Raw genomic sequence first — 27,568 nt, 5'->3', positions numbered from 1 at the left:
CTCCGGCAAAGGATTGGGGTACGTATTTGTAGTAGAACGGTTATAGTAGGAGCGCTCTCGAAATTTGAACGTGTTCAATGCACACACGTAAGAGCAGCTCCACGCCATCGCCGGCGAAGAACATGAGCATACCGAGCAGTCCCACCTGGAAGCTGGCGAGCACGTACAACACGGAGCCGCCAAGGACCAGCCCCATTGCTAGCTTGAGCTCGCCCGGCGCCACCACGCACACATTGCTGTGATTGTGCTGCCCTGCCACGGTGCCGCATGCGTGCGGTGCAGTCAACATTCTGCCCTAATAAGGATTCATGGTTCCCCCACCCGGTTCAAAAAAACTAGGCCTAGAGTCCTAGTCACTGCCCATAGCACATACTTTTCATACGAGTAATGCTACATCTATGAAATATTACTTTTTTGTTACAAATAAGTTGATGTGGAGAATTGTGATTGGTAATAGGGGGATGAAGGGGCCCACCCCAGTTGAATTCAGGGGGGAGAGACATTTGTAAATTTCTGTAGGTCTAGCATTATTGTACTTCATACATGTATTCGACATATACAACTGGTGTGCGAGATGAACTCCACACTTCCACCTTAAGGAAAGCCCACCATGAACTATGGTACTACTACGCTACCAGTTGTGCTTCAATGCCGGTGTCACCATGATGGAAAAAGGGTTCATACTCTGGTGTTGTCTAGGATACAACATATGTAGATACCAAATGGCCAAATCTTAGGCAACATCAATAATGCCAGGGGAGAGTTATTGGAATAGGAGACGACGAACTAAATCTTTTTGTGACAAGGCAAAAAATTTGCCATTTTTATTGATCAAGAAGAGGGGTTTGTAGACACACCTTCAAAGCGTCACAACGATAAAAAATTACTCTCGTGACATTACATTACTCAAGCGCTTGACACCCGCAAAAGCCCAAAGCAAAGCTTCCTTCTTAATAATGCTAACTATCACTGCCACCAGCACTGCTTTGTTTATAAAGATGCGTGTGTTCCTTTCTTTCTAAATCTCCAATCCAACAAGGTGGACCAAGGATGAGAGAGCCTTTCTTTAATGTGCATTGTTGATGACTCCTTCCCACTAAGCCTTGCCCGTGTGGAAGTTATGTCGGTTCATCGCGTCAACTTGAAGATCCGTCCAGGAGAACAACTCCTTCCAAATTTGAGTTGCGAACCGACACTTGAATAGGAGGCGGGCCTCTGGTTCCTGCAATTGGGCGAGTGGCTTACATTTGGGGGGGGGGGGGGACCAAACCTTCTAGACCATTGCGTGTAAGTGTGATCGGGCAAATTGGGCCTTGTAGGCCAAGGAAGTGGTGTAGCTCCCCCATTTGTGAGCTTCCAAATGATAGAATTTTGAACACGAGGTTGTATGTTGACATTGGCCAGCTTTTCCAAAAGAGTAGTGAATTGCTAAATGTGAATGAGCGCCATCCCTGTTGGGTATCGATGTGATTACCCCAAGCATTATCCCTCAAAGCCTTGTCGACCCAGGTCCTTTTTTTGCCGGAAATCTTGATTTTTTTGGTGCAATGTCTCTAGGCCTCAACTCCTACAGCCAAGATGACCCCCAAATTCTCGTAGTTGTACCATCACCAATTGTAAGCTTAGTGTCCGCCGCAAAGAGGTCCCGATCCTTATTGTTGTACAGTGTCCCCAAGCCAAGCCAAGCTCTCGGAGGGTCATCCCATTCAAGCCATAACCATCTCAAGAGCAATGCAGTAGCAAACTTCCCAACTTTATGAATGCCCAAGCCCCCAAACTCCTTACGCTTGCAGACTGGCTCACAACCGATTTTATACTTGCCACCGGACACCTTGACTGAGCCATCCCAAAGATAGGCGTGCTTCAAGGAGTCAATCTTCCTAAACACCTCCGCCGAAAGGTCAAGCGGTGTAAGATGATAAATGGTCACCGACGTGGGCACTACTTTGACAAAAGTCACTTGACTCGCAATAGCCACATGCATCCCCGTCCAAGGTGCAAGCTTCCCAACAGCTTTATCTTCCAAGTGTTGCAAATGGACCTTCCTTAATATTTTGATCGCAAGCAGTAAAACGAGATAACAAATGGGGTAGGAAGAACGGAAGGTCGGGAAGGACTGCATGGTGTCATCAAAATCATTGCCTTCACACGGATAGGCGCGATCAACTCTTAGCGCAATTAGTGACCAAGCATGTGTAGCGGCGAGGAATTGGAAGGGGCACAGAAAATAGCCGCATCGTCGGCGTACAATGAAGCTCGAATGCCAGTGTGTTGACTACCAAGAGGGTGGAGGTGCCCTTGTGCAGTGGCCTTGCTCAAAATATGGTGCAGCGGGTCGATGGTGAGCATGAAGAGCAAAGGAGACAACGGGTCGCCTTGTCAAAGGCCTCGTCCATTCTTAATCAGGTCCCCGACGATCCCGTTGAGGAGAACCTGGGAAAAGGCCAATGAGAGCAAGGCTGAGATCCATCCCCGAAAGCGAAAGGAGAAGCCATGATGAGTGAGCATGTCCATGAGGCAGTCCCAAGTAGGACCGGACACGAGCCGAGCCGAGCCGAGCCGAGCTTTGATCCGATCCTAGCTTTGGCTCGCTCTGGAGCGGCTCGGCTCGGCTCGGCTTGCTCAGCCAACGAGCCGACTTCAGGCGGCTCGGCTCGCTTCAGCTATGGCTCGGCTCAGACCGAGCCAGCTCGAAAGCCATTTGCCCCCAGAAGTACAGAACCTCTGTATATAGTCCAGTCTTGATTTTTTTTGCAGCAATTAAACCCATATTTTGAAAAACAAACAGTTTATATTGCTAAAAGTGGAACATTCAGCAGTCTATTATTTTAACAAAAGGTCATAATAATGAAAAATAAGCTTTCGTCTATGAATTCTTCTACCAAAATTGTAATAATGGAATAGATATGAGAGAAAGAATTCACCAGCATTTCTATTTTTGGACAACACTTGCTTTGAACTTTACACAGCAAAGCATCAAATATTGACAGCCACACGAAGAAATTTTGCATAGCACAAAACTTACCACTTTGACATAAAAACTGAGAAAATGTTGACAGCGAAACAATGACTAGCGAAAACTACATAATACCAAGTTCATAGTTCATCACTAGTTCACAACAACATCGTTAAAAGTGCATGGTTCAACGCAACATCATTCAAGGACCGTAGTTCATCACAACAAACACATAATCCAAACTTCATCACAAGAAACACATAATTCGAAGTTCATGACAACAAAAGAAATGGCTCGAGACGATCACGTTGCCCTCAACAATCCACATGACAAGATCATGTAGACATCCATCTTCAAAGTAGCAAGAGCAACACCAACATGACGATTATCTACATGTAACACAGATTTGGAAACATATTGGGATCATGTAAAGATATGAAAACTGAAACATGTCAAAAGAATAGTTACCAATTGTTGTTATCCCCCACATCAACAATCTTGGGCAACTTGATATTCTCAACATCGTCCTCCTCATCTTCATCTCTCTCCTAATTATTTGGAAGTTAGCCACATACAAGAAATAGACAGAAACCATAGAAGAAAACATAGGAGTCATACCACCACATTGAAGTCCTTGTGAGAACCTTTGATATAACTAGCACCGCACACCAAGGCTTCCACCATTTCTGGTTTCAGAGAACTCCTGTAGTCATCTAAAACCACACAAGTAGACATATCTAAGTTCAAGGATGATGACAAGTTAACATCCAATGTAACAAGTAGACATACCTAAAACTCTTCCACCCGTGCTAAAAGTTGATTCCGAAGACACGGAGGTAGCCGGGACAGTCAAGAACCTCTTTGCCATCATTGCCAATACGGGGTATCTAGGTGCATTTACCCTCCACCAATCAAGAAGATTGAACATAGGATCCATTGCCTCATTCAAGTCATCTAGATAGTTTCTAAGCTCACTTTTTGATGGTGTTGATGAAGTTGCTGATAAGAAGGACTGAAACTCACAATCCATAAGTGGCATCGAGGTACTTGTGTTGCAATTGTTCTTGGCTGATGATCCACTAGCTCTTTCTTCAGCTTTCTTATTTTTCGCAACAAACTTCTCATACAATGTGTCCAACTCTCCGCGCACAATATTCTTCTCAGTATTTGCTTTCCCCACATCATACATTTGGTGATAGCACCACTCAACATACCTCATTTTGTACCTTGGGTCCAAGATGGTAGCAAGCACCATGACATTGTTCGGCTCATCCCAATACTTGTCAAATTTATCCATCATTGCATCACCCATTTTCTTGTAGCATTCATCATCATGAGCCATGGCTTTTCTCAAAGCAATCTTGATGCTGACAATGTGAGGGTAGAATATGTTGGAGGTGGGATATAATTGCCCTGAAAACGCAGTTGTCACACGAGATAAAGAGAGGAGCAATGGCTTAATAACTTCAAACTTGTCCCATTCTTCTTTTTCCGGCTCCCATTGATAGTTGGCATTTGAAGCTGCATAAGAGGACAAGGCTTCCCTATATGGGCAGGCTGTATCAAGCATCTGGTACGTTGAACTCCACCGCGTGACACAATCAAGATGCAAATGGTTGCCAACCTCAACACCCAATATTTTGCAAGTCTCAACAAACTTGTGGAGGCGACTCGGTGACTTCTTGAAATACTTAACCGTCTCTCTCAAATTCTCTATCAAAGGGGCCATGATGGTTGTCCCATCTTGCACCACCAAGTTGATAATGTGTGCACAACAACGAACATGGAAATATTTGGCTTCAAAGTCCGTACCTACAAAAAAACAGCAAGCATATGACAATATATTCAACCAAAACAGCACACATATGAGCATGTGTTAAACCAAAATATCATTATTTGGACAAACAAAGCATATGTACTACAAAAACAACAAGAATATGACCATATATTCAACCAAAACAGCAAGTATATGAACATATGTACAACAAAAACAGCAAGCATATAACCATATATTTGAAGCATTGTCTAGTGTGATGGACAAACAAAGCATATGTACTACAAAAACAGCAAGAATATGACCATATATTCAACCAAAACAGCAAGTATATGAACATATGTACAACAAAAACAGCAAGTATATACTTCTCCGAACAGCAAACTTTGCCTTCAAACCTCTGACCGCAACATCATTGTTTGAAGCATTGTCTAGTGTGATGGATATCATTTTCTTCTCTATCTTCCATTCAGTCACACACTCATAGATAGCATCTGAAATCACATGCCCGGAGTGAGGAGGATCCAAATCTATGAAAGAAAGAACACGTGTTTGCATCTTCCAATCCTTATCTATAAAGTGTGCAACCACACACATATATGATATGGTCTGGTTGCTAGTCCACAAGTCGGTTGTCAGACTAATGAAGTCCACATCCTTTAGTGAAACTTGAAGCAACTCCCTTTCTTTCTTGAAAACCCTCATGCATTCAACTTTTATTGCCTTCCTTCCAATGGGTTGATAGTTTGGATTCAAGCACTTCATGAGAATGTTGAACCATTTATGTTCAACCATTCTAAATGAGTACTCATGGACGCAAATCATCTTTGCCATGACCTCCTTTATGAGGTCCTTATCATACTCAATGAATTGGACAGCTGGACCACTTGTTGTTCCATTGGTTTTTCTAAAAAATAGAGTAGCTTGGATGAGATCCCTATTAACCTTGTCCTTGTAATTCTTACATGTGTCCATATGTCTTCCCATGGATGAGGTGCTTCCACCTTGGACATATGCATATTGATTGTCACAATAATTACATTGTGCCTTCAACTCCATCAAACCTTCTTTCGATGGCACCTCTACCTTATGAAAGAAGGTCCAAACCGCCGACCTCAACCTCGAAGGAGCTTGACCTTTTCGCTTCTTGGCACTCTTTCGTTGCACTTTTCTTGCTTCATCCTCACTCGAACTAAGAAGTACGGTTTCTTGCTCTTGAGGCGTAGGACCAAGGCCTAGACCATCCTCGGACATGTCATCACCTTCGAAGGCTTCTTCTTCACTATCCACAAACCCATCCGAATCTGATTTGTCACCAGCCCCGGGCGGCACCTCAAACAAAGTATCTTGCTCTTCCTTGTCCTCCTCCTCATCCTCTTCCACCTCTTCATGATCCTCCTCCGCTTGCTTATCATGCTCCATTGCCTAGCACACAAAAACAACACACACATGAGCTTGGACACACATATATTTGACTTTTGTATAGCAAAAACAGCACACCCATGAGCTTGCACAAACATATATTTGACTTTTGGATAGCAAAAACAGCACACACATGAGCTTGCACAAACATATATTTGACATTTGGATACCAAAAAGAGCACACACATGAGCTTGCACAAACATATATTTGACATTTGGGTACCAAAAATAGCACATATGAGCATGGGCACACATAAATTTGACTTTCAAAAAGCAAAAACAGCACATACATGAGCTTGCACAAATATATATTTGGCATATACATACCTGGGAAGATGTAGCCTCCCTCTCGTAGTAGTTTGCGGAGCCGCAGGCAGCGGTGATTGCGGCACGCACACCAGCGCCGGTGGGGTCAGGGAGACGTCGAGGCGGAGGTTTCTTTTTTACCCTATACAACAACTCAGCGATTGGGGTATTGCTGCAATCATTTGCGAGCTTCCTCGGCAGCCGCGTAGTAGCTGTTGCATTGCCCTTCCCATTCCCCTTCTGCATCCCCGAGACCGGCACCTTGCTCTTCATAATGGAGTCCAAGGTCCTCTCTATCTCCTTCTCTTTCCCATTCGCCTTCCCCTTTTCCTTGTCCATTGTTGCGACGATAGACATCTGCACACATGAGCAAACAACAAACAGTCAATCATCAACAACAGTAAACTAATTACATATGGAGTCAATGTAATTTTTCAAGCAAGTAGATTTTTTTCAAGCTGCTATGCTACATCAAGTAGATCATCAACAGCAGAAAACTAATTACACATGGAATCAATGAAAATTTTGATCTACCCATCCATTCTACCCTACAACTCCATCCATCCATGATCCATCCATCCGGATCTGCTACATCTAGCTCTACAGGCTATAATACATCCATCCATGATCCAGCCATCTAGCCCTACATCTACATGACTACATCCATCGATCCATCCATGCATCCATCAATAAATCAGATGTGTCATGCATGCTAGTTTAGACACCTATGGCTAGGGTTTGGGAAGGAACAACCACATGAGCACATCCATCGATCCATTCATCCATTGATCCATCACACACGTACTAGTTCAGAGAGCTGCGGCTAGAGATAGGAAAGGAAGGAGGTACCTGCTCGTGCTCGTCACGTTCGGCGAGAAACCAGGGGAGGCGCGTCCGTCTGCGTCTGCTGTGGTGAGGAGAGGTGGCGCCGCCCGTTGCCGTCGAGCCTGTTGCTGTCGGAGTGGTGAGGAAACAGGGCATCCCTCGTCGCCGCCGATCCAGCTTTGCGGCGCAGGGGAGAGAAAGGGGCAAGGGGGAGGCAGAGCAGAGAAAGCGGCGAGGCGGCGCTGTCTCTGCGTCTCTCGTGCCCTAATGCGTGCGAGGCTGCGAGCGATGGAGATTGAGGATGGATTGGGCTGGGCTGCAAGCGAGTCACCGAGCTGGACCGGCCGAAACTCGGCTCGGCTCGCTCGCGAATCGGGCCTGTTTTCAGAACTGGGCCCGCTCATTTAACCTGTCGAGCCGAGCTGTAATGGGCCGAGCTGTAGCGAGTTTCGGGCCGAGCCGGAAAGCTCGCTCGTACGTCCAGTCCTAGTCCCAAGTAATAGAGTCAAGGACATTCTTAATGTCGAGCTTAAAAAGAAGCATTGGGTCTTGGTGGGCTGGAATCGCCGGGCCATACTTTTGGACGCAGAGGTCTCAAAGTACTATCAAATTGAATATGTGTTCCACTTCCACATGCATGATTACTAGTGTACGTCGAGCAAAAGCCCGAGTTCGAAGAATCCAAATGATCACAACCATTTAACTACGTGTATTCAATGTCTCAGGCTATTCTAATGATGTATCCATCACACCACACCCACAATCTGGAAACAATATTAACTGCATTAATTGTAATTAATCTTGAAATCAACAATGATTGCAACTTATATTTTAGAAACAACACCCACTATCCAGCTGGATCAAATTGGTGACATCTCTCGCGAAGCTCAGCCAATCCATGTCTCCTTTCTCCGTCCCTTCCTCTTTCTTTCTCACCCCTCTATTTTTTCTAGAGAAAATCTCCATCCCTCTCCGGCCGCCAAACGCGACCCTCCATGGAGTCAAAGTCGTCGTCCACGCACCGCCACCGCTGACGTGCTCGTATCCTCTCCACATGCTCCACTTTTTGTACAGCAAGTCCTTTTGCCGGCTCACCCACCGCCGGTCACCAGCCAGTCGGCCACCATGCAGCACTCGTCGCCCTTCCTCTTGCTCCTCCTCCTCCTTGCCGCCTCGCCTCTCCTCACCGCCGCAGAAACGTTCTACTGCTTCGGTGGAGTACACGAGACCAACAGCACCTACGGGGCCAACCTCCGCCGCCTGGCCGCCGTCCTGCCGGCCGAGACCGCCTCCTCCCAAGGCCTCCGGGCGTCCGGTGACGTGGGGTACTGGCCTAACCGGGTGCGAGCCTCCGCGCGCTGCGAGCCTCCTAGCGTCAGCTCCTCGTCCTGCGCCGCCTGCGTCGCCGGCGCCTTCCGGGAGGCGGAGAGCGCGTGCCCGTACGGCAGGAAGGTGCTCGTCGTGGCCGGCAACTGCACTCTCCGACTCGGTGGCAAATTTTCTAGATCTCTTGGCTTGGGCGAGGGTGGGTTCTCTGCCATCTCTTCTCAAGAAGGTAAGTTTTGCTTTACAGGACCCACAGATTATTATTTTTCAGCGTACATCAGTCTCATGTGCTAAATGATCTCATGCATCATGTGGCAGCCCAAATTTTTTACTTGGTTTGCGACTGGTTACCACACTGACCTTGTGGTTGTGGCAGCCGAATATTATTAGGATTAGCTGGAGCCTCTTAGGATTATTGGGCGTTTGTGATTACTCATGCAAGAAATTAGAAGCTCAAAAACTAAGTGCTGTACACGAGAACGTGTGTAGGTAAGAGCATCTCTAGCAAGACTATACCTGGCCAAACGGGCCAGCCCGGCCTGTGCTAATCGTGCCTGGCCCGGCACGGCCCGCCATGGCACGTTTAATAGTCGGACCGTGTCGTGCCAGCCCACGGGCGCTGCTCCTTGGCCCAGGCACGGCTTGATTAGTAAACGGGCCGGCCCGATGACCCGTTTAGCATGCTGGGCTGCACATATTCAGCCTGTTGGGCTGTTTTTTTAGGCGTATTCACTACTAGGGAAAACTCTACTAGTAGCGCGGGGTAATTGCTAGCAGTAGCGTGGGGGCTGCGCTACTGCTAGGGTGCTACAGCTAACTTTTAGCAGTAGCGCGGTTGCCATCCGCGCTACTACTACTTAGGGCATCTCCAGCCGTTCGGCCCCCCAGGGCGCCTAAATAGAGCGGCCTGGGGGCGTGCCGGCGCTAGTTCGGCCCCTGGGGGCGACCTAGCTCCCAGTCACGCCCCCAAGCGCCGGCCTCAGGATGCGGGAAATTTGAACTAGGTCGTTCCCGCTCACAAAAGACGCCACAAATCCGGCGATCGGACGTAGTCTGGCGTTACAAAAAATAGAGCGCCGCACGCCGCAAGTTTGCGTGCGCAACGAATCACTCGGCGGGGTCGGCTCCAGGCGTTGGCGGAGTCGGCGTGCGCGGGCTCGACGGTGTCGGAGCTGCTTCGGTGCTGGGCTGTGTCGGCGCGGCTTCGGTACTGCTGGGCGGCGATGTAGAGGCGTCATTCGGGCTTGGCGTCCGTGCGGCCGTGGCGCGGGAGCTGGCGTCGTCGGCGTCGTCGGCGTTGCCGTCTGCATCTGGTTCAGGATGAGGCCGCGCTCCGCCATGTACCACGCCCTGAGCTGCTCGTCGTTGCTCTGGAGCATGTCCGCCCCGCCCATCAGAAAAGCCATGTCGGTGTTTCTCTTCTTCGCGGCGACGTTCGTCCGGAGCAGGTCGACGTTGGTCCGGAGCAGGTCGAGCTTGATGGCGCTGTTCGTCATCAGCGACGACCACCGCGCCTCGGTCTTCTCTTCACGTAGGACGGCCCGGGCCTGGGCGTCGGCGAGGCAATGCTCGATGGACTCCTGCACTCGCGCGGTTGCCGCGTCAGCGTTTTCCCCTTCTTTGCCAACTTGTGGCCATCCGGCCGCCCCTCTGACGCGCCCGGAGTCGTCGCGTCCGGCTTGTATGTCTTCTTGGCCTTGTCGAGGGTACGTCGGACTTCCGCCCACTTCTCGCACTTGTCAATGCGCTTGTAGATGTGGAGGAACTTGAAGTCGGCGTCGAGGTTGTCGCGCCGATACATGGTGAACATGCGTAGCAACTGCGCGGAGGAACAAACAGTTGGCGGGCGGCGGGCGTAGACGACGAAGAGATGCGGGTGAACGGCGTGCGTACCTGATCCTCAACGTTGGCGCTACTCTCCGGGCGAGCCGCGACCTCCTCGACGATTCCATGCCATTTGTTGCACGCCCCCTGGATACGCCCCCAGTGGTTCGCCATCGCCTTGGAGCCGTGCTGCATGTAGACGCCTTTGAAGTAGGGGTCGACGAGCTTCCGCTCGTCGAACTCGGCCTTGATGCGGTCCCAGTACGTCTCGAAGCTCTGGTTCGTGCCGGTGGTCGGATCGAGGCAGACGACTTTCCATGCTTCGGCGAGGCATTCCTCCTCCTTGGACGTCCACTTGATGCGCGCTTCGCCTGTCCTAGCCGCCCGCTTCTTCTTCTGGCGCCCCTTCGTCGGATCAGGAGCTGGCTCCTCCTCCTCCTCGTCCTCGGGTTCCTGCGCTTCGTGCGCGTCCTCACCGTAGACGTAGCCGAGCTCGGCCACCATGTCGCCGCTGAGATCCACTACCTCGTCCTGGGTGGCGAACCCGGGAGACGCGGCGGCCGCGGTCGATCCTGTCGCGATGATGTCGTCCATATTGGCTCCTGTGTCGTCGGTGTCGCCGAGGTGCGAGAAGGGCAGCGGTCCACGGCGGAGATGGGGCGTCAGTGTGGACGCGTAGGCGGGCGGCGAGTAGTTGTATGGAGGGTACTGCACGCCGACGAAGGCGGGCGAGGGTGTGCGCGTCGCGGGGTGGCCGTGGGGGAAGGTCACGTTTGGGTTGAACCCACCGTGCGCGTCGCCGTCGGCGTAGCCGGGCGACGACGATCCCCATGGAGATCCGACGCCTTGCTGTCCCCAGGGCGCGTACTGGGCGTGGCTGACGACGGGTGGATTCATTTGTTGGGGAACGTAGTAATTTCAAAAAATTTCCTACGCACACGCAAGATCATGGTGATGCATAGCAATGAGAGGGGAGAGTGTGATCTACGTACCCTTGTAGATCGACAACGGAAGCGTTTGGTTGATGTAGTCGTACGTCTTCACGGCCCGACCGATCAAGCACCGAAACTACGGCACCTCCGAGTTCTAGCACACATTCAGCTCGATGACGATCCCCGGATTCCGATCCAGCAAAGTGTCGGGGAAGAGTTCCGTCAGCACGACGGCGTGGTGACGATCTTGATATACTACTGTCGCAGGGCTTCGCCTAAGCACCGCTACAATATTATCGAGGACTATGGTGGAAGGGGGCACCGCACACGGCTAAGAATATGATCACGTGGATCAACTTGTGTCTCTAGGGGTGCCCCTGCCTCCGTATATAAAGGTTCAAGAGGGGGAGGCCGGCCGGCCATCATAGGGCGCGCCAGGAGGAGTCCTACCCAATCCTAGTTGGAATAGGATTCGCGAGGTGGGAACAGAGAGAGAGAAGGAGGGGGGCGCCGACCCCCTCTCTCCTTGTCCTATTCGGACTAGGGGGGAGGGGCGCGTGGCCCAGCCCTGGCCGCCTCTCCTCTTCTTTCACTAAGGCCCATATAGCTCCCGGGGGGTTCCGGTAACCTCCTGGTACTCCGGTAAAATCCCGATTTCACCCGGAACACTTCCGATATCCAAACATAGGCTTCCAATATATCAATCTTTATGTCTCGACCATTTCGAGACTCCTCATCATGTCCGTGATCTCATCCGGGACTCCGAACAACCTTCGATACATCAAAACGTATAAACTCATAATATAACTGTCATCGAAACCTTAAGCGTGCGGACCCTACGGGTTCGAGAACAATGTAGACATGACCGAGATACGTCTCCGGTCAATAACCAATAGCGGGACCTGGATGCCCATATTGGTTTCTACATATTCTACGAAGATCTTTTATCGGTCAGACCGCATAACAACAACATACGTTGTTCCCTTTGTCATCGGTATGTTACTAGCCCGAGATTCGATCGTCGGTATCCAATACCTAGTTCAATCTCGTTACCGGCAAGTCTCTTTACTCGTTCCGTAATACATCATCCCGCAACTAACTCATTAGTTGCAATGCTTGCAAGGCTTAAGTGATGTGTATTACCGAGAGGGCCCAGAGATACCTCTCCGACGATCGGAGTGACAAATCCTAATCTCGAAATACGTCAACCCAACATATACCTTTGGAGACACCTGTAGAGCACCTTTATAATCACCCAGTTACGTTGTGACGTTTGGTAGCACACAAAGTGTTCCTCCGGTACATGGGAGTTACATAATCTCGTAGTCATAGGAACATGTATAAGTCATGAAGAAAGTAATAGCAACATACTAAACGATCGGGTGCTAAGCTAATGGAATGGGTCATGTCAATCAGATCATTCAACTAATGATGTGATCCCGTTAATCAAATAACAACTCTTTGTCTATGGTTAGGAAACATAACCATCTTTGATTAACGAGCTCGTCAAGTAGAGGCATACTAGTGACACTCTGTTTGTCTATGTATTCACACATGTATTATGTTTCTGGTTAATACAATTCTAGCATGAATAATAAACTTTTATCATGATATAGGGAAATAAATAATAATTTTATTATTGCCTTTAGGGCATATTTCCTTCAGTGTCCTCATAGAATCCCTTAAAACTTAGCTCGTCAAGTTTGAGGAGTTAAAAATTACGCGCGCATGTAGCGTTTTCCCTAAAACTTACGACGCGTTTGTTTCGGCTCCGGTAACGTATTGATTTTATTGTATCGGGAAGCTCCGTTTCCGATTACTTTTACGGAAAGCGCGCTTCGTTTGGTTGAAGGAGATGCGTTTCGTTTTCCCAATCACCTCCGATAGGGGTGTTTTCAGTTTCGTGAAGTCCTGTATTGGAAACCGCGGCTACGGAAGACAGTGTGGGCATACCAAACACGATGGTATGGTTTCAGGAAGCACTGAAATCGGAAACCGCTGTTTTTCTGTGAACCAAACGCGTCATTAACTTCTGATAGAGCTAGACCCCAGATGTAAGTCTCTTTTTTTTCTTCCTTCTGCCCTCAAATTCCCTCCTTTTTTTTTCTCACATCAAGTTCACGGCCAACAACCACTTCTGGCCAATAGATGATGTCCATGAGATAGCTTGGGCCTAGAGTAGATGATGTGCAAAAATAATTTGATAGATGCTCGTCAAGGAAGGAGACACGTAGCTTTCCTAGTAGTACAATGACATGCTCTGGGATGCAACACTTCATCGTAATTGGCAACAAGGGCCATGCTCTGGGATGCAACACTTCATCGTAATTGGCAACAAGGGCCGACACTCATGTTTTCACCAGAGCCAGCACCACGGGGACCAATAGAAGATGACCAGAAGACGAAGAAAAATATTGCCGGATTTTTGCAGGCGATGTGTGGAGAGTCAATGGGAGGTCGACGGGGGTGCATGGTCGGTGTCACGGTTGTCAGCAGGGCGGTCAGATGGGTCGTGGGGAGGTGTTGCGGGCTGCTGGGCGTGTGGGGGGAGAGAGAGGATGTAGGGAAACTTCCCCACGGGTACTCAAATTTGAGCAGGTTAGAATGTTTTTGGGAGTTTCTCCTTAAATTAAGGATGTGTTCGGCAATCCACCGCTCCATCACCAGGGAGCGGAGCGCGCGCAGCGCCCTGTTTGCCACTCTCCGTATTTTAACTGTATGCCGCTCCGCTCCGCGGTGGAGTTAGGGAGCGGAGTGATTCCGAACGAAGCCTAAAGGGGTTAACTCTTCAAAAGAGGATTGTAGAAATTTAGGGGAGGGCTCGGAAACATCTTTCCAAGGGAGTCAGATTGAACCGAGATCGAGAGCTTTACCTTGGCATTGAAGGCCAGTGATCCCACCCTCTGTAGGTCTTCAATTTACACATGTCGATCCAACGGACAAGGTACTTGGCACCCGGGGCCTTTTCCTAGACATTCCACAGGAAGTCTCTTTGGATTTTTTTTTTCCCCACACACTTGACCAGCTAGGCAGGAGAGGCAAACAGAATTAGTTGAAAAAAAACCATATGGCGGAGAGGATGGAGCGGATAAGCTCAATACAGCTAGACGGTGCGATGTGATCTACATTCTTATTCCACAACATTGCATGATTATTATTGCCATCCATATATTGATATATATAGCATTGCAAGATTCTGTTTTTTCTTCCTCCCCACATGCTCGAATTATTGGTATGCACCTTCTCCTAATGGCAATGTATTAATAATCTAATATGTCCAGATGGAAGCACTATCTATTTATATGCCACAGGCGACAACAGATGGTTTCGCCTCTTGGGTCCGACGACACTGATATTTCAAGCAATTGGATTTGCATGGCTTTTCTTCATGCTTCTGCAAGAATGGCGTGATAAAAGAAGAGCCTCCATGATGTAAGTTTCGAGAAGCACCACATTTGATGTTAAAAGTTGAGATAAAGGAGGGGGAAAATATACGTATGAAACAATGTACTTTGTGAATATGAGCATATGTAAAATTAATTTCCTCACCTCTTTACATGATGCAGGCATTGTAGCTCTCTTCCATCTGGAGATCAGTAGCTGATAGACTTGGTCAGACTATTGGACATCAGCCTATTCCCAACAAGAGGAAACACTAAAATCAGGCTCTACAACAACGCTCACATGATTACCTGAATCATGATTTGATGTTTTTTTGGCGAAGAATGGTTTAATATTGTCCTCCATTTGAATGTTCGCATTGGTTACGAATAAAGGGCCAGTTCGTTCGTTTTGTTGTTTTCAAATTCTTGGACCCACTCCTTCGATGCTCCAAATATGGTCTAACTTAGTTTTCCGATTGAGCTCACATACAGATGTGTTCAGATAAATTGAAAAAGATTTATTCAGAACCTCATGTTTTTACATCTGAATATTAATTTGGAGTCAAGCCATGACAGAGTATATTTCAAAAACAAGGAAGTGATTTAGATGTTGGGTATAAGGTCAGTTTGTGTATAAGCATTTTACATCAAACCACTATTCATTGATGGTTTGGGTTTTACTTAAGTACATAATTTGTGGACAACAGTTGGTCAAACTTAAAAAGCAATTTGTCAAAAACTTGGAGTGCAGAATTGGGTGAAAGAAATCGAAGGACTCAGTTACCTTTAGCCCACCTTGTGGTTTCCGGAGTATTTTGGATTTTTGGTAAATATATTACCTTGTCATTTCCGGGCGCCAGGAATGGTCTGCATGATATAGAAAAAAATACAATGAAGCCAAGTGTACCATCCAAGAAAAGGACTATGTCATATTTAATCCTCTGAATTTAGGTTTACTACATTAACTAATTAACACAAAGCCTCCTGGCTCATTTGTTTTGTTAAGATTCATGGTAAATGAAGCTATCTATTTTTGTAGAAACAAATTGGCATAAGAGCGATGATAGGCTTAAAACTAAGGTTGTTAGTAGTGATAGTATTATAGCTAGTACCATACATGCCAGTTAGGCAATTTTGATGATGTGATATAGAATAAAATGAACAAAATAGAGGATTGGGTATGATACAGTGCGTGATACTAACTTATGATACTATGCAGCCTAAGAGCTCTCACATGTTGGTCCGCATCTTGTCCCGCATACATCTGATGATGCCCTTCCCTTCTGCAAAGTCTAAACTCCGCCTCCACCACTCGATGCACGGTGGTGAGCTCCATTAGCACTACCCAATAGTTGTAGATCCTGTAAGTGGGGTGTCGTCCATGAGGAAGAAGGGAAGAAGGCAGGAGGCTCTGGCGCGGTGGCGGGGAACCGGGGTTAGCACTTCGCTTGAGGGTAGGTGTTTGACGGGAAGTGGGTCTTCGGAAAGGGAGTGGGTTGCTAGAAAGGGAGCCGGCGATGGGTGGTTTCGAGTTGGCAGGCGAATTCGGCACAAAACAGAGGGGACATGCTTTGAATCGGCCGAGGGTGTGCAGTCCATAGACCCCGCACCAACACACATATGTATCCCAACAATCAAACTGATAACAATTAAAAGGAATAAAAAAACCTCTGGGTGAAGAGAAGAAGAGCGAGGCAGACGACGCAAACCCATAGAGCCGAGGCTGATCGTAGCCTCCCTTTGAAGTGAGCAAATCGAAACCACGCCACCACCCCTCTCACCCAAATTCAAAAATTCAAATCGAAGAAGAAAACATATGGCCGCGGCCCCAACGAGAAAAGGCAGAGAGGCACCGACACATACACAACAATGCATAACCAGCCGCCCTGACTACATGTGAGCAGACCGAGGTGTCAAAACAACCACTTTTGACACATACAAACGGGGCTAACCATGTAAGATCCGCTAAAACCTATATTTGAGGAGGTAAAGTGTGTTTTCAAAGAAAAAAAAGGCTAACTAGCATATCCTCTAAAACTAACTTTCCTCAAAATTGTAAGTTTTGGCCCCTGAAACCATCCCCACTTGACTATATTTGGTACAATCAACAACACTGGGGTAAAAGTAGGAAGGCGATCGCGCAGGCCCCATGCACGCCGTCGTCGTCCATCTTATCGTCGGTTGCCCCTAGGCCACCCCACCGCCGATGGAAACTTCCCTAAGCCACCCTACAGCCTTGACAACCTCTCCCCCATCTTCTTCTCCGTCGTCGGTGCCAGATTTGCTGGGATTTGCCGGCATCATCGTCACTGTCAAAAAAGGCAATCAGCCACCGACGAGCTCCAATGTGGCCGAAAATGGAGGCACATGACGATGGGAAAGTAGATATTGCCTACACGCGAGCTTGCGCTGGTCGATGGCGCCTAAACGGTCGTTCCTGACTGCTGCCGTTGCCGTCCTCCTCTACGCTCCCATTTGGCTCGGCTTTGAGCTCGCTGCCTTGTCGAATGCACGCGGTCGAGTCATCGCGATGGAGTAGCGGCCCCGTTGGATCCGTCTGCAAAGTAAACATCACCGACGCTGCCCCAATTCCAGCGCCGATGGTACTTTACCGCTACAAGTATCCGGTTGTTCAAAAAACTTGGAACATACGGAGAAATCCCAAGCAAGACTACTTTGTTTGTGGTGGCCAAGAAAACAATGTATGTATGATATTAATGTCTAGAAGTTGTCGAATTATGCCATCATTAGTTAAAATATCCGTTTGAAATGAATTTGTGTTAAAATGTGTTTTAAATCTTTTTAGGGACTAAAAATTATAAGGGATCCGCTAGTTGTAAAATAGTGATTTCTTTGATTTTTTTAAAGAGTGGGATAAGAAGCTATTTTGCCGCTACATGTGCTCTTAGTCTTAGGAGATGCTAGCAAATATGCCCGTGCGTTGCAACGAGAGAAAAACAATATGATTATGCAGATTATGTCAGGATGAGATAAGGACTTTTCAAATGTCATCTCATAAACTACACCTGAATCATGTAGAGATAAGGGGCTTTTAAAAAGTCATTTTAAAAAGTAAAAAATGTGATGATCTCATCACTGACTTGATTTTCTAAGGCGCCACAACAAAATATTTTATGGCTGAGCAAACTACATTAATGGACCCTACCTGTGCTAGACTGATATGTGTCTCGCCTTGACCTAGCGTCGCGGTGTATTTTATATCAGAAGAAGCATAGCTACATATGAAGGAAAATTAAACATTTAGTCATTTTCATATAGCTTACAAAAACTAACCCATAGGAAGTTGTGTCAATGTTTAGGGGGTTCGGCGTTGTATAGAACACGGGAATGTTTTTTTACCCGACGCATAATGGACTAAATAAAATAAAATAAAAACGACCTCTACATATCCTCTAAAGGAACCTCTATGTAAGCGATAGTTCATTTTGTTTGTTATTTACGGATATGTTTCAATGGATCTGTTTAAATTTTTGTGAACATTTTCTAAAATTTCATGGACATCTTTTTCAAATTCACTAACATGATTTGAATAAAAGATCATTTTCTAAAAGTCATGAACATTTATATTTTGCAAGCATTGTTTTTGAAATCATGATTTTTTTTAATAATATTCAAATAGTTTTCTAAAATCACGAACATTTTATGGTTCCCCGATCATATCTTGAATTGACAAACATTTTATGATTTTATTTATTTAAAAACTCATAAATTTTTAAAATTTCGAATTTTTGGAAACCCCGAATTAATTTAAAGAAGGAGAAATAAAAAAGAAATGAGAAAAGAAAAAGCAGAAAGCAAAATGAAAAAACAGGGCGTCACGCGCACATGGGCCGGCCCATGAACGCGTGCTGTGAGGAGGAGTGCTTGCTACGAGAGAAGTTACTCAAAAAAAATGCTACTAATAAGAGAGAAAAGGAGAGAGAAACAGTAGACCCCTGGGATCGGACCGGGTCTTGCGGATGGAAGGTTGAGTCCTTAACCATTGCGGCAAACACGAGGACATCACCGTATAACGGCGATTTTTTTAAAAATGAATCGTTTTTTTTTCATTTACAAGTGATGTAGTGGGTAATTTATGGCAACTTCCGGGGCAATCTTTAGACGGACGGCAAAAAGCACTAATGACTTTATTATTAGGTATAAATATTGAAAATGTAAGTGAATACTTAAAACCACTAGTAAATATATTATTTGCACATGGATATTCGGTAGGATACTACTTACGTGTTAATTACGTGGTTATCACTGATATATGCTATTAATTGCACGCTAAACATGTTGAGTACTCGCCCGTTGAAGCAATACAAGGCCATTGGATTGACTAGTTTGATGATCAAAATTAGTTGAATCTAACGCTTTGAATTCTTCTTTATATCGGTATATATATAGAGGTATAGATGACATACAAAAATTGCCTGAAAAACAAGTTAAAACAGTGACCATTTAAAGCTAAGAGGTGCAACATACCAAAATTGCATGAAAATCATCGACTAAAATCTTAAGATGATATGCCGGCTCAGTCTTTCGGAGGTGCTCATAAAGGTAGGGTATGCATGCGTGCGTTCATAGGAATGAATGTATGCACGTTTATATGAGCGTTTGCGTCTGTACTGTGTTAAAAAAAATGGACCACATGAGGCACGTGGAACAAGCAAGGCGATAACGATCGGGACCCACACGGCACGCAGCCCAAGGGCACAAGCCATCGCACGCCACCAGTTCTCCTTCCTCACTCGCCACTCGGATAGGACCTCCGAGAAACCCCAAATCACAAACGCGCCCCTCTCCGCCGCAACAAGAGCGCGTCCAGGGTGCGATCTGCAAGAAACCGCAGGCAGACCTCACCATCCCCTCCCCTCCCCAGCAGCCAGCCTCCCCCGCGAACGAACCCTAGCCAGGCACGGCGGCGGATCCCTCGGGCGGCCCGGAGCCACGGCCGCCGCGATGATGGACGGCGGCGGCGACCCCGTCGACGAGTTCCTCATCGGGGGCGCCGGCGACGGCGGGGAGGGCCTCGCCGCCTTCTGCGACGGAGGGTACGGACGCCGGCCCGCCCGCCGCGGCAGAGAGCCAAATCTCCTCTTTTTATTCTGCTGCTTGTTGCGTTAGCTTTCGCGCGCGGAGGATTTTGTAGCACCCTCGAGGTCGCTGTCGCCGTGGGTTTCTTTATTGGCCGCGGGCGGCGCGGTTCTTGCCGCATCTCATCCGCGCGGCCACGCGGCTTGCACCAGAGAAAGCAGGCGCTTGTGCGAGCTTGGAGGAATTCTCTCCTCTGTAATTCTCTGCGGGAAATATGTGGCTCCATGGCTTTAAGAACTGCTGCGATGCAATTTCGGTCATAGGTGATGTTGTGATAATACCTGTAAGAAACTGGTTAACCCGTGGCACAGATCTGTAGATCTCAGGGCATATGAGCGCCGCTTAGTGACTAGTGGTTCTGCCGTGCCCTTCTTCTTTTAGCAATGGACAATTGTGCACTGAATGCTATGCAGCCTTCCAGGGCTCTTCTTGCCCATTATTTACCATGTAGACTGGAGTGATGTGACCTTCCTGGACTCCTTGCCCAGTGTGTACATGGGAGCGATGTGCACAATGCTTTAAGATATGATGATCTCAGCTGTTGGTTTGTTTTGAAGCACGCACCATTTAAAATACGAGTGGCATTTTCTTTTGCTGCATACTTGAGCGGTTGAGACGATACACTGCCCTTGATATTTTTTTTTCTGATTGTATTGTACATGACTGATGTTTATTTGACAGACTTGGGATTGAGGATGTCAGCGGAGGTGACTCTGGTCTTGGGCACTCTAATTTGGGGAAAAGGTGCCAGTCTTGCACTTCTCATATTTCTTTACAAAAAGTAGTAGCATCTTTATTGCTTAACCATGGAAAGATTCCTCTGAATTTTGTTTCTTGGTGGTATTCCATTTCCTTGCTGTTTACTCAGTACTGATAGACGATAGTGCTTTCCATGTTCAGTCATTACTGGCATAACAGAGGATATAGTGGACTTAAGAGCATGTGAATTGTTAATCATTACTGATCATTCTGAGTAGTACCTGGTTGCATAATCCTTCTCTTTTTTTTCTATTATATTCTAAGCATGGTGTGACACATTATGCATGCCACTGGTGCCATTAACACTATTGAAATGATTTTGTAACACACTATGCATTTTCTTTGCTGATTTATTTCCTTAGTTAACACCATATTGGATCTGCAATACTAACATAATAATAATTTGATTTCGTGCAGGGCCAGAGATGAACCATCTTCATCTGGTCCAAAGTCAAAGGCTTGCCGCGAAAAAATGCGGAGGGATAAACTGAATGACAGGTATGGGCATCTGGCAGTAGATACTCCTAAAGCACCTCTTCCATGTAGGGAAAGGAAAAGATGCATATACGTGCAAACATATATTCTTTCATTCCATGTCTGTATCAACTGTGATTTTTTATCCGATTGCAGGTTTCTTGAATTATGTTCCGTTATGAATTCTGGCAAGCACAGTGGTCTTGAAGAATGTTCGGCTAGCAATCCTGGGAAGAACGCTAAGTTGGATAAAGCAAGTATCTTGAGCGATGCAACGCGTATGTTGACACAGCTCAGAGGTGAGACCGAAAAGCTGAAGGAATCAAATTCGAATCTTCGAGAGACAATCAAGGACCTTAAGGTACCTTTGTTCCCGCATCACTTTGCATCTTATTGTTGGACTTTGAAATGCTTGACGCCATCCACACACTTGTTTGTGGCTGTCATGAAAATCCATGAGCCTTTTCTCCCCTCAGTTCTCAGTACCGGAATTAAAATGGCAAACTTGTTCTCATGCATTCTTCGCTGTGCCCAGTTTGAATTATGTGCAACAATTGGCTGACCACCAATTAAGTTACTAGATGTGCCATCTTTCACCAATTCACTGACATTGCCTCCTGCCATCTGAGAATGTTAGATCAGATAAACTTTGTGGGTTTTCTTTACAAGTGGCTTTATTATTTTCCAGGTGGAGAAGAATGAGCTCCGAGATGAGAAGTTGAGCCTGAAGGCAGAAAAGGAAAGGCTGGAACAACAACTCAAAGCAGCAAGTGCTGCTCCTACAGGATTTGCTCCTCATATGCCTTATCCAGCTGCATTCCACCCTGCCGTCTACCCTCCATTTGCACCACCCTATCAAGTCCCAGCCAACAAAGGAGCTCCGATACCCGCTGCATTCCCTGGAATGGCGATGTGGCACTGGTTGCCCCCAACCGCCATGGACACAACTCAAGATCCAAAGCTTTGGCCGCCGAATGCTTAGGCGCGCCGACCCTGGGATGCTCGACTTGCGCTGCCATTCGCCCATTGGCAAGTCAGAACGTTTGTCAGGTCCCTGAGATGAAAGGAAGCTCGCGATTGCAGTTATTGTGTTTAGCCTGTTGTTTTGGGGTCACTTGTCCCATAGAGAGGTGATACCTGTAATTAATCTGGATCTTAACCCTCTTGCTTGGAAAATATATTCAGTGCTACCATACCTCTTGTATGAGTGTTATGTATGGAATTGCACTGGTCTGTTTCTTGAGTTTCTACCTACAAGTACTTGTGTGATGCATTTGGCAGTACCTGTTTTGTTTATATAAAGTTGAACATGTGAGCACTTGCATAGCTGATCTTTGAAGAAAATAAAATATGTCATGTAGAACATTTGTGTTCTTTCATTGAGAAGATTTGTGTTTATCTTGTTACATCATTTCAAGAAGATAAATAAGTTACTGATATAATAAGTGGAAAAGGTTCACTTATAATGCCCAAGCAGTACAGCAATGACAAAAAAAGTGTTTTTTAACTCAAAACTCTACAGCTCTTCTGCCATAAAAGGTACTTCTATTACTCTGAACAAGCACACTTCCAAGTTTGTTGTCCTCCACTTTTTTGGTAAGAACTTAACCAAATGTGCTAAAATACAAAGGTACCCTGACTATGTAAGTACCACCTCCAAACTAGCAAATTAACAGCAAATTGGATCAGCCTGAATGGCTGATCATGATCATGTGTTTTGAGATAGCCTGCCTATTCTCCTTCCTATTCAGCCTTCTGTTGACCATACCGGCACTGAACGGGTTCCCCTTCGATGAGCTTCTCCAGGGCATCTGATGGGAGGCCGATCATCTTGAGGGTCTTCTCCCAAACAAGCTGCGATGTTTCGAGGTTGTGTGCTTCTTCAGAGGCATTCATCGGATTACAGTCGTAGTTGATGCAAGCACAAACAGGCCAGTCTTCAGACTTCAACGTCTCGCAGTATTCCGGAACTTGGGGGTCAGATGCTGCAAACAATGTACTTCTTGAACCTGCATTGGATTGGAAATGAAGTATGTCAGAGGATGTGGAGGTTGTTTAGCTGCGAGCAGGCGATGAGCAAAGATTGAGGAACCTGCCTTCTTGAGGATCAAATATGAAGTATGGAATGAGACGATACCCAGCTACAAGAATCTTAGGGAGGTCCCGTGCCTGTGTCATGCCATGGGTGATTAAGTCAATATCCATGGATAAAGAGACATAACGAGAATGATCAATAACTGTATCGTGAAGGGATCATGATTGATAAGAATTAGCAATAGCAACTGTCCGTTAGGGCAGGGGACATGATACTCGGAATAGATGTGAACCAATCTTCTCACGACATACATTCTGTGATGCACCGTCGGTGTGTTTCTTTTAATCGGTCATTGTATGCAATTGCTAAGCTGGGAATATTATCTAATCATTTCTATGTTTCAACAATGCAGATGTTTTCCCATGTCGGTAAACATCTCATCTTCTTCATATGCAGAGTAAAATACACAACATTAAATAGGTAAACATACTTCTCGGTTTCACCTTCTGAAACAAAATAGATCACATGACAAACTGATATGAATGAAATTGGCGACAAGAGTGGGGGGTGGCACTCACAACATTTGTGTGGACAATCCCAGGAGAGGCACAGACAGTATGGACACCAGCCTCTGCAGGAATTCTCTTATGAAATATGCTGCTAAATTTTACCTGAGTGTGAAATGAGAACAGCTCAGACCAAAGTAACATGAAACAACATGCATAAAAGGCTTAAACAGTGATGTTCCACTTGCAATGAAGCAGGACTAGCATACCTGTGCTAACTTGCTATTTGAGTATCCCAACCAACTTCTGTACTTGTGCTTTCCAGATGTAAGGTTCATATCTTCAGCATCGACGAAACCTATTGTGTGCATCTGAAATCAAACACAGGCCTGTTAGATGCTGGAAGTGTACACACAATGTTGCAAAATAGCTTACTCACAATTGACATTAGGACAGTGACTCGAAAATTGAAATAAGTAGACTTTTTCCTTAATGTTTATATTAGCGTAAATAACAGATTATCTACATTGTAGAAGGTGGTCCTAATAATAGAAAACTGCACTTGGTGACAATCCACCATTAGTTCTTAACAATACGCCTACTAGTAGAAGGGACTGGTAATTATTAAAAACTCACAACTGAATTGACGTTTATAATTCTGCTTGGAGAGCCTCTAATAAGGGAAGGTAGAAGCAACATTGCCAGTAAAGCTGGCGCAAGATGGTTCACTTGCATGTGTTCTTCATATCCATCCTTCGTAAAACGCTGAGGCTCTACAGGGGAGGGAAAGGTGATGAAATACTTCACTGTGCAACACATGGGTCGGATCATTTTAAAAGGCTAAAATCAACAGAATCAGGTTACATACACACCTCCTATGGTGAAAATGCCAGCATTGTTGATCAATACATGTAAGGGCGCCATACGAGCATTCCAAGTATCAGCAAATCTTGCGACCGAGTCAAGGGAGATCAGGTCAAGCTCCATGACCTTCAGAGTAATATTCAAAACAGTGTCAAATAGTCTGCAGTAAAATCATGCAATGTCTTTAATAATTAAGATATGCACTTGCAACATACTCTATTTCCTTTCCAACTGATTAAGGATGCTAAATGCGAAAATATACATAGGTAGTGTACTGCTTGTGGAACTCAACTAGAGCCAACAGAAATCAGAAACTCTAAATTTATGTCCATGTGTCAAATGAGGAATAACAAAGTGGTAAAATGTCATGAAACACAATCAGTGATACAGTATAATAAACTCAACACATTCAGAACTATTAATTCACCAACCAGTAATCCACACCTTCATAATTACCTCAATGTTAAGTGGCATGGAAACTTCTGTTTGTTCATTCTGCCATTTTTGTATCAGCTCACGCGCCACCTTGGGTCTCCTAACTGCCATCACAAGATGGGCCCCTGCTTGTGCGAGTTGCCTGGTTTGATGATGAAGCCAAATATATGCTTAATATTAGTTTCATCAGAAGGCCTCTTATTTGGACCCAGATAATTATTAGACAGGTTCACTAGAGCCAGCTTATGAAGTAATTTGCTCGCATCTCATGTCATGTACACGATGAACTATGAGTCAACCACTTTATTCACTAGCATGTGCATAAAAGAGAAGAACCGTGCCACACTATACTAGCTAAATATTGACGATGTTCACCAAATCAAGCCATGATTGTCCAGTTATCCTCCACATGGCCAAACAATTGGTGAATTTACCAAGTCTACCTTTTTCTTCAGAATTGGCCTAGGATTTCCCCCTTTTTTTTTTAATAAAACCTGCCAGTCTTAGTACCAAGCGAACACCAAGTCATACTCAAGTCAACTTAGTACTGTACTACCAATTATCTAGTTTCTGAAACTAGACGATCCAAAACCAAGTCACCACCTGAGTAGGATGAACAGTTAAAAAAGATCCCATCTAGAGTAGTTGAAAAGCCAAGAATTCCGATCCCTGGACGCCAAATTCAGCCCCATCCATGATTTATTTGTTCGTTTCTGCGAGGGTGGGCGAGAAGAGTGGCAAGTGAGGATGGAAACGAAGGGGTGAAGGAAGGACCTTGCGATCTCGAGGCCGATGCCGCTGGTGGCGCCGGTGACGATTATGGAGACGCCGTCGAGCGGGGGCAGCTCGAGCGGGTTGGCGAGGTGGCTGGCGGCGATCCGCTGGAAGAAGAACTCCCCCACGACGCCCATCCACCCGCGGCTCCACTCCAGCCACCCCAGCGCCTCCTTCCTCCCCGGCCCCGCCCCCTCGCCGCCGGACGGCGGGCCCGCCTTGGCCGCCGCCTCCGCTCCTCCGTCCCCCTCCTCCTCCCCGCCGGCGTCAGCAGCCCCCGCGGGGCGACGGTGGCGCAGGTCGCCGGCCATCTTGGGGCGGGGAATCTTCCTTCGTGGAGGAGAGGAGGAGAGGAAAGCTGCCTGCTTTGCCGCCGCTGGCGATGGAGATCTCAATCTGTATTCTAGTGGACTGGACAGAGTTTACAAACAAGTGTGCTGCTGGCCGCTGTGCCCTCTGTTTCTTTCTCTCGGAGATTCCTTGGTTTTGATAAATGTTTAGAAAAACTTTGCATTTCCTATTTCTCATTTTCCTGATTTCTTAAAAAGATGCCAGTCGAGTCAAAACGGGAAGCAAAACATGGAGGTTGGGATAGGGAACCAGCGAGTTCGAGGGTCGACAATGCGGGTGCGGGAGGTGTCCATCGGCGACGCACAATTGCGAGAGGGGGAGGGGGTTCGGCGGAGAAAACAGCTCAGGGGCCAAGCGGGCTGTAAGGCGAGGTGACGATGGGTTGTGGGGCTGGCAATTCGGCCGGTGGGACTGGGTCGGCCAGGGGGAGGAGAAGAACCCTACGAGAGAGGGACCGAGTGAAACCGAAAACAATCCGGTTAACTGAAGATTAGGTGGTTCCCAAAAACGTTATATTTGAAAAGAAGCGACATACGATAAATAAACTCTGTCAGTGCTAAACTGCCCAGAAATTCTTGTTTGATTGAGGTAGATGGTTTATGTATTTTGTCGAGGGATGTTAGGAAACTCAAGGATGATGGCCCAAACCTTATTTTGATTTTCGGAACTAAACCACTTCGTCTCCCTCGTTTGCCCCCTTGCAATTGACTCCAGGGTGCCCAAACCCTAGCAGTCAATCCCCTACTTTCCACATCTCTTCCTTCGTGCCACCACCCGAGAGAGCCAGTGGTGCATCACTTGGCTTCTAGCGAAGGGGGTGGAAATGCCTCATTGTCTTGCTCCAACGCACGAAGCATCGAAGCCGTGGCAGTGGCCCTGGGTGCAATGACCCGTCGACCTCCTTAGCTTCAGGTATTGGCCTTGCATACTGATCGTGCGGGCGAGCTAGTCGTGTCATGAGTGGCTCTGACTGTCCCGCTAGATTTGGATTTCGGTGCCCCTTCGTAGTTGCCCATGGGATATGAATCCAGTATTTTTCTAGCCAAGGAATCTGGAACGCTTCGATAACGCGGATGTGGGAGCCCTGGGTCCCTGGTCGACTTCACCATGACCTCGACTACGCCACTCCTCCTTCCTTTGGGTATGTTGAGATCCTCCCCTTTTCCCGGGTGAAAAGCTAGACAGCGTTGGCGGGGCAACAACGACACTCTGGTGTCATGGTCCTCCTCGAGGTGTCATTTTGGGTAGGGTGTGGGCTATGGACATGCTTGAGTTGGTTGGTAGCAAAGGTGGTGTGTTGCACTCGGAGGCCACTATCTGTAGTGGAAGGGAGGTGGTGCGTTTCCTCACATTTCTTTTGCAACCTTATGTCATGTCTCTCCATCTCCATGGGTTGTTGGCTGGCGGATGTGTCCTCATACGGTGGTCATCGTGTCGCTCGTGTGTTGAAAGATTGGCCGGAGGTGCTTTTTTGATAACTATATGTGAGAATTAATAAGAATGATCCACAATGAGATAGCTA

General features: G+C 46.8%; 4 protein-coding genes across 5 annotated transcripts; 2 read left to right on the top strand and 2 right to left on the bottom strand.

Moving 5' to 3' along the window:
• Nucleotides 1–3,064: 3,064 nt before the first annotated feature.
• On the bottom strand, nucleotides 3,065–7,673 carry LOC125515720 (zinc finger BED domain-containing protein RICESLEEPER 2-like). 2 transcript variants are annotated; one of them, XM_048681228.2, is made up of 7 exons: nucleotides 7,308–7,672; nucleotides 6,480–6,815; nucleotides 5,099–6,155; nucleotides 3,746–4,768; nucleotides 3,575–3,669; nucleotides 3,425–3,504; nucleotides 3,065–3,345 (listed from the first exon to the last, which is right to left on the bottom strand). In XM_048681228.2, coding segments are annotated over exons 1-7 (2,724 nt in total). In that variant the 5' UTR covers nucleotides 7,440–7,672; the 3' UTR covers nucleotides 3,065–3,344. The 2 variants fall into 2 exon arrangements, with proteins under 2 accessions (XP_048537185.2, XP_087385522.1); XM_087529396.1 differs by lacking the exon at nucleotides 3,065–3,345 and having other exon boundaries at nucleotides 3,421–3,504; nucleotides 7,308–7,673.
• A 713-nt stretch (nucleotides 7,674–8,386) lies between these two features.
• Nucleotides 8,387–15,158, top strand: LOC125514004 (uncharacterized). The gene is made up of 3 exons (XM_048679243.2): nucleotides 8,387–8,838; nucleotides 14,647–14,797; nucleotides 14,932–15,158. The coding sequence occupies exons 1-3, from the start codon at nucleotides 8,409–8,411 to the stop codon at nucleotides 14,963–14,965; spliced, it is 615 nt and encodes a 204-aa protein (XP_048535200.1). The 5' UTR covers nucleotides 8,387–8,408; the 3' UTR covers nucleotides 14,966–15,158.
• Nucleotides 15,159–19,258: 4,100 nt separating this feature from the next.
• On the top strand, nucleotides 19,259–22,329 carry LOC125514007 (uncharacterized). Its single transcript, XM_048679245.2, has 5 exons — nucleotides 19,259–19,805; nucleotides 20,530–20,592; nucleotides 21,025–21,105; nucleotides 21,238–21,442; nucleotides 21,770–22,329. Exons 1-5 carry the CDS (start codon nucleotides 19,345–19,347, stop codon nucleotides 22,061–22,063), a joined length of 1,104 nt encoding a protein of 367 aa, XP_048535202.2. The 5' UTR covers nucleotides 19,259–19,344; the 3' UTR covers nucleotides 22,064–22,329.
• Nucleotides 22,330–22,523: 194 nt separating this feature from the next.
• FEY (NAD(P)-binding Rossmann-fold superfamily protein) lies at nucleotides 22,524–26,137 on the bottom strand. The gene is made up of 8 exons (XM_048679244.2): nucleotides 25,696–26,137; nucleotides 24,943–25,063; nucleotides 24,495–24,612; nucleotides 24,259–24,395; nucleotides 23,892–23,993; nucleotides 23,695–23,787; nucleotides 23,178–23,250; nucleotides 22,524–23,090 (listed from the first exon to the last, which is right to left on the bottom strand). The coding sequence occupies exons 1-8, from the start codon at nucleotides 26,004–26,006 to the stop codon at nucleotides 22,825–22,827; spliced, it is 1,221 nt and encodes a 406-aa protein (XP_048535201.1). The 5' UTR covers nucleotides 26,007–26,137; the 3' UTR covers nucleotides 22,524–22,824.
• Between the last annotated feature and the right edge of the window lie 1,431 nt (nucleotides 26,138–27,568).

This window comes from Triticum urartu, chromosome 6A, assembly GCF_056163025.1.
Source record: "Triticum urartu cultivar PI428250 chromosome 6A, HENAU_Tu73, whole genome shotgun sequence".
Taxonomy (NCBI): Eukaryota; Viridiplantae; Streptophyta; class Magnoliopsida; order Poales; family Poaceae; genus Triticum; species Triticum urartu.
Note: the sequence above shows the minus strand (reverse complement) of the source record. Positions and strands in the feature narration are given on the sequence as shown.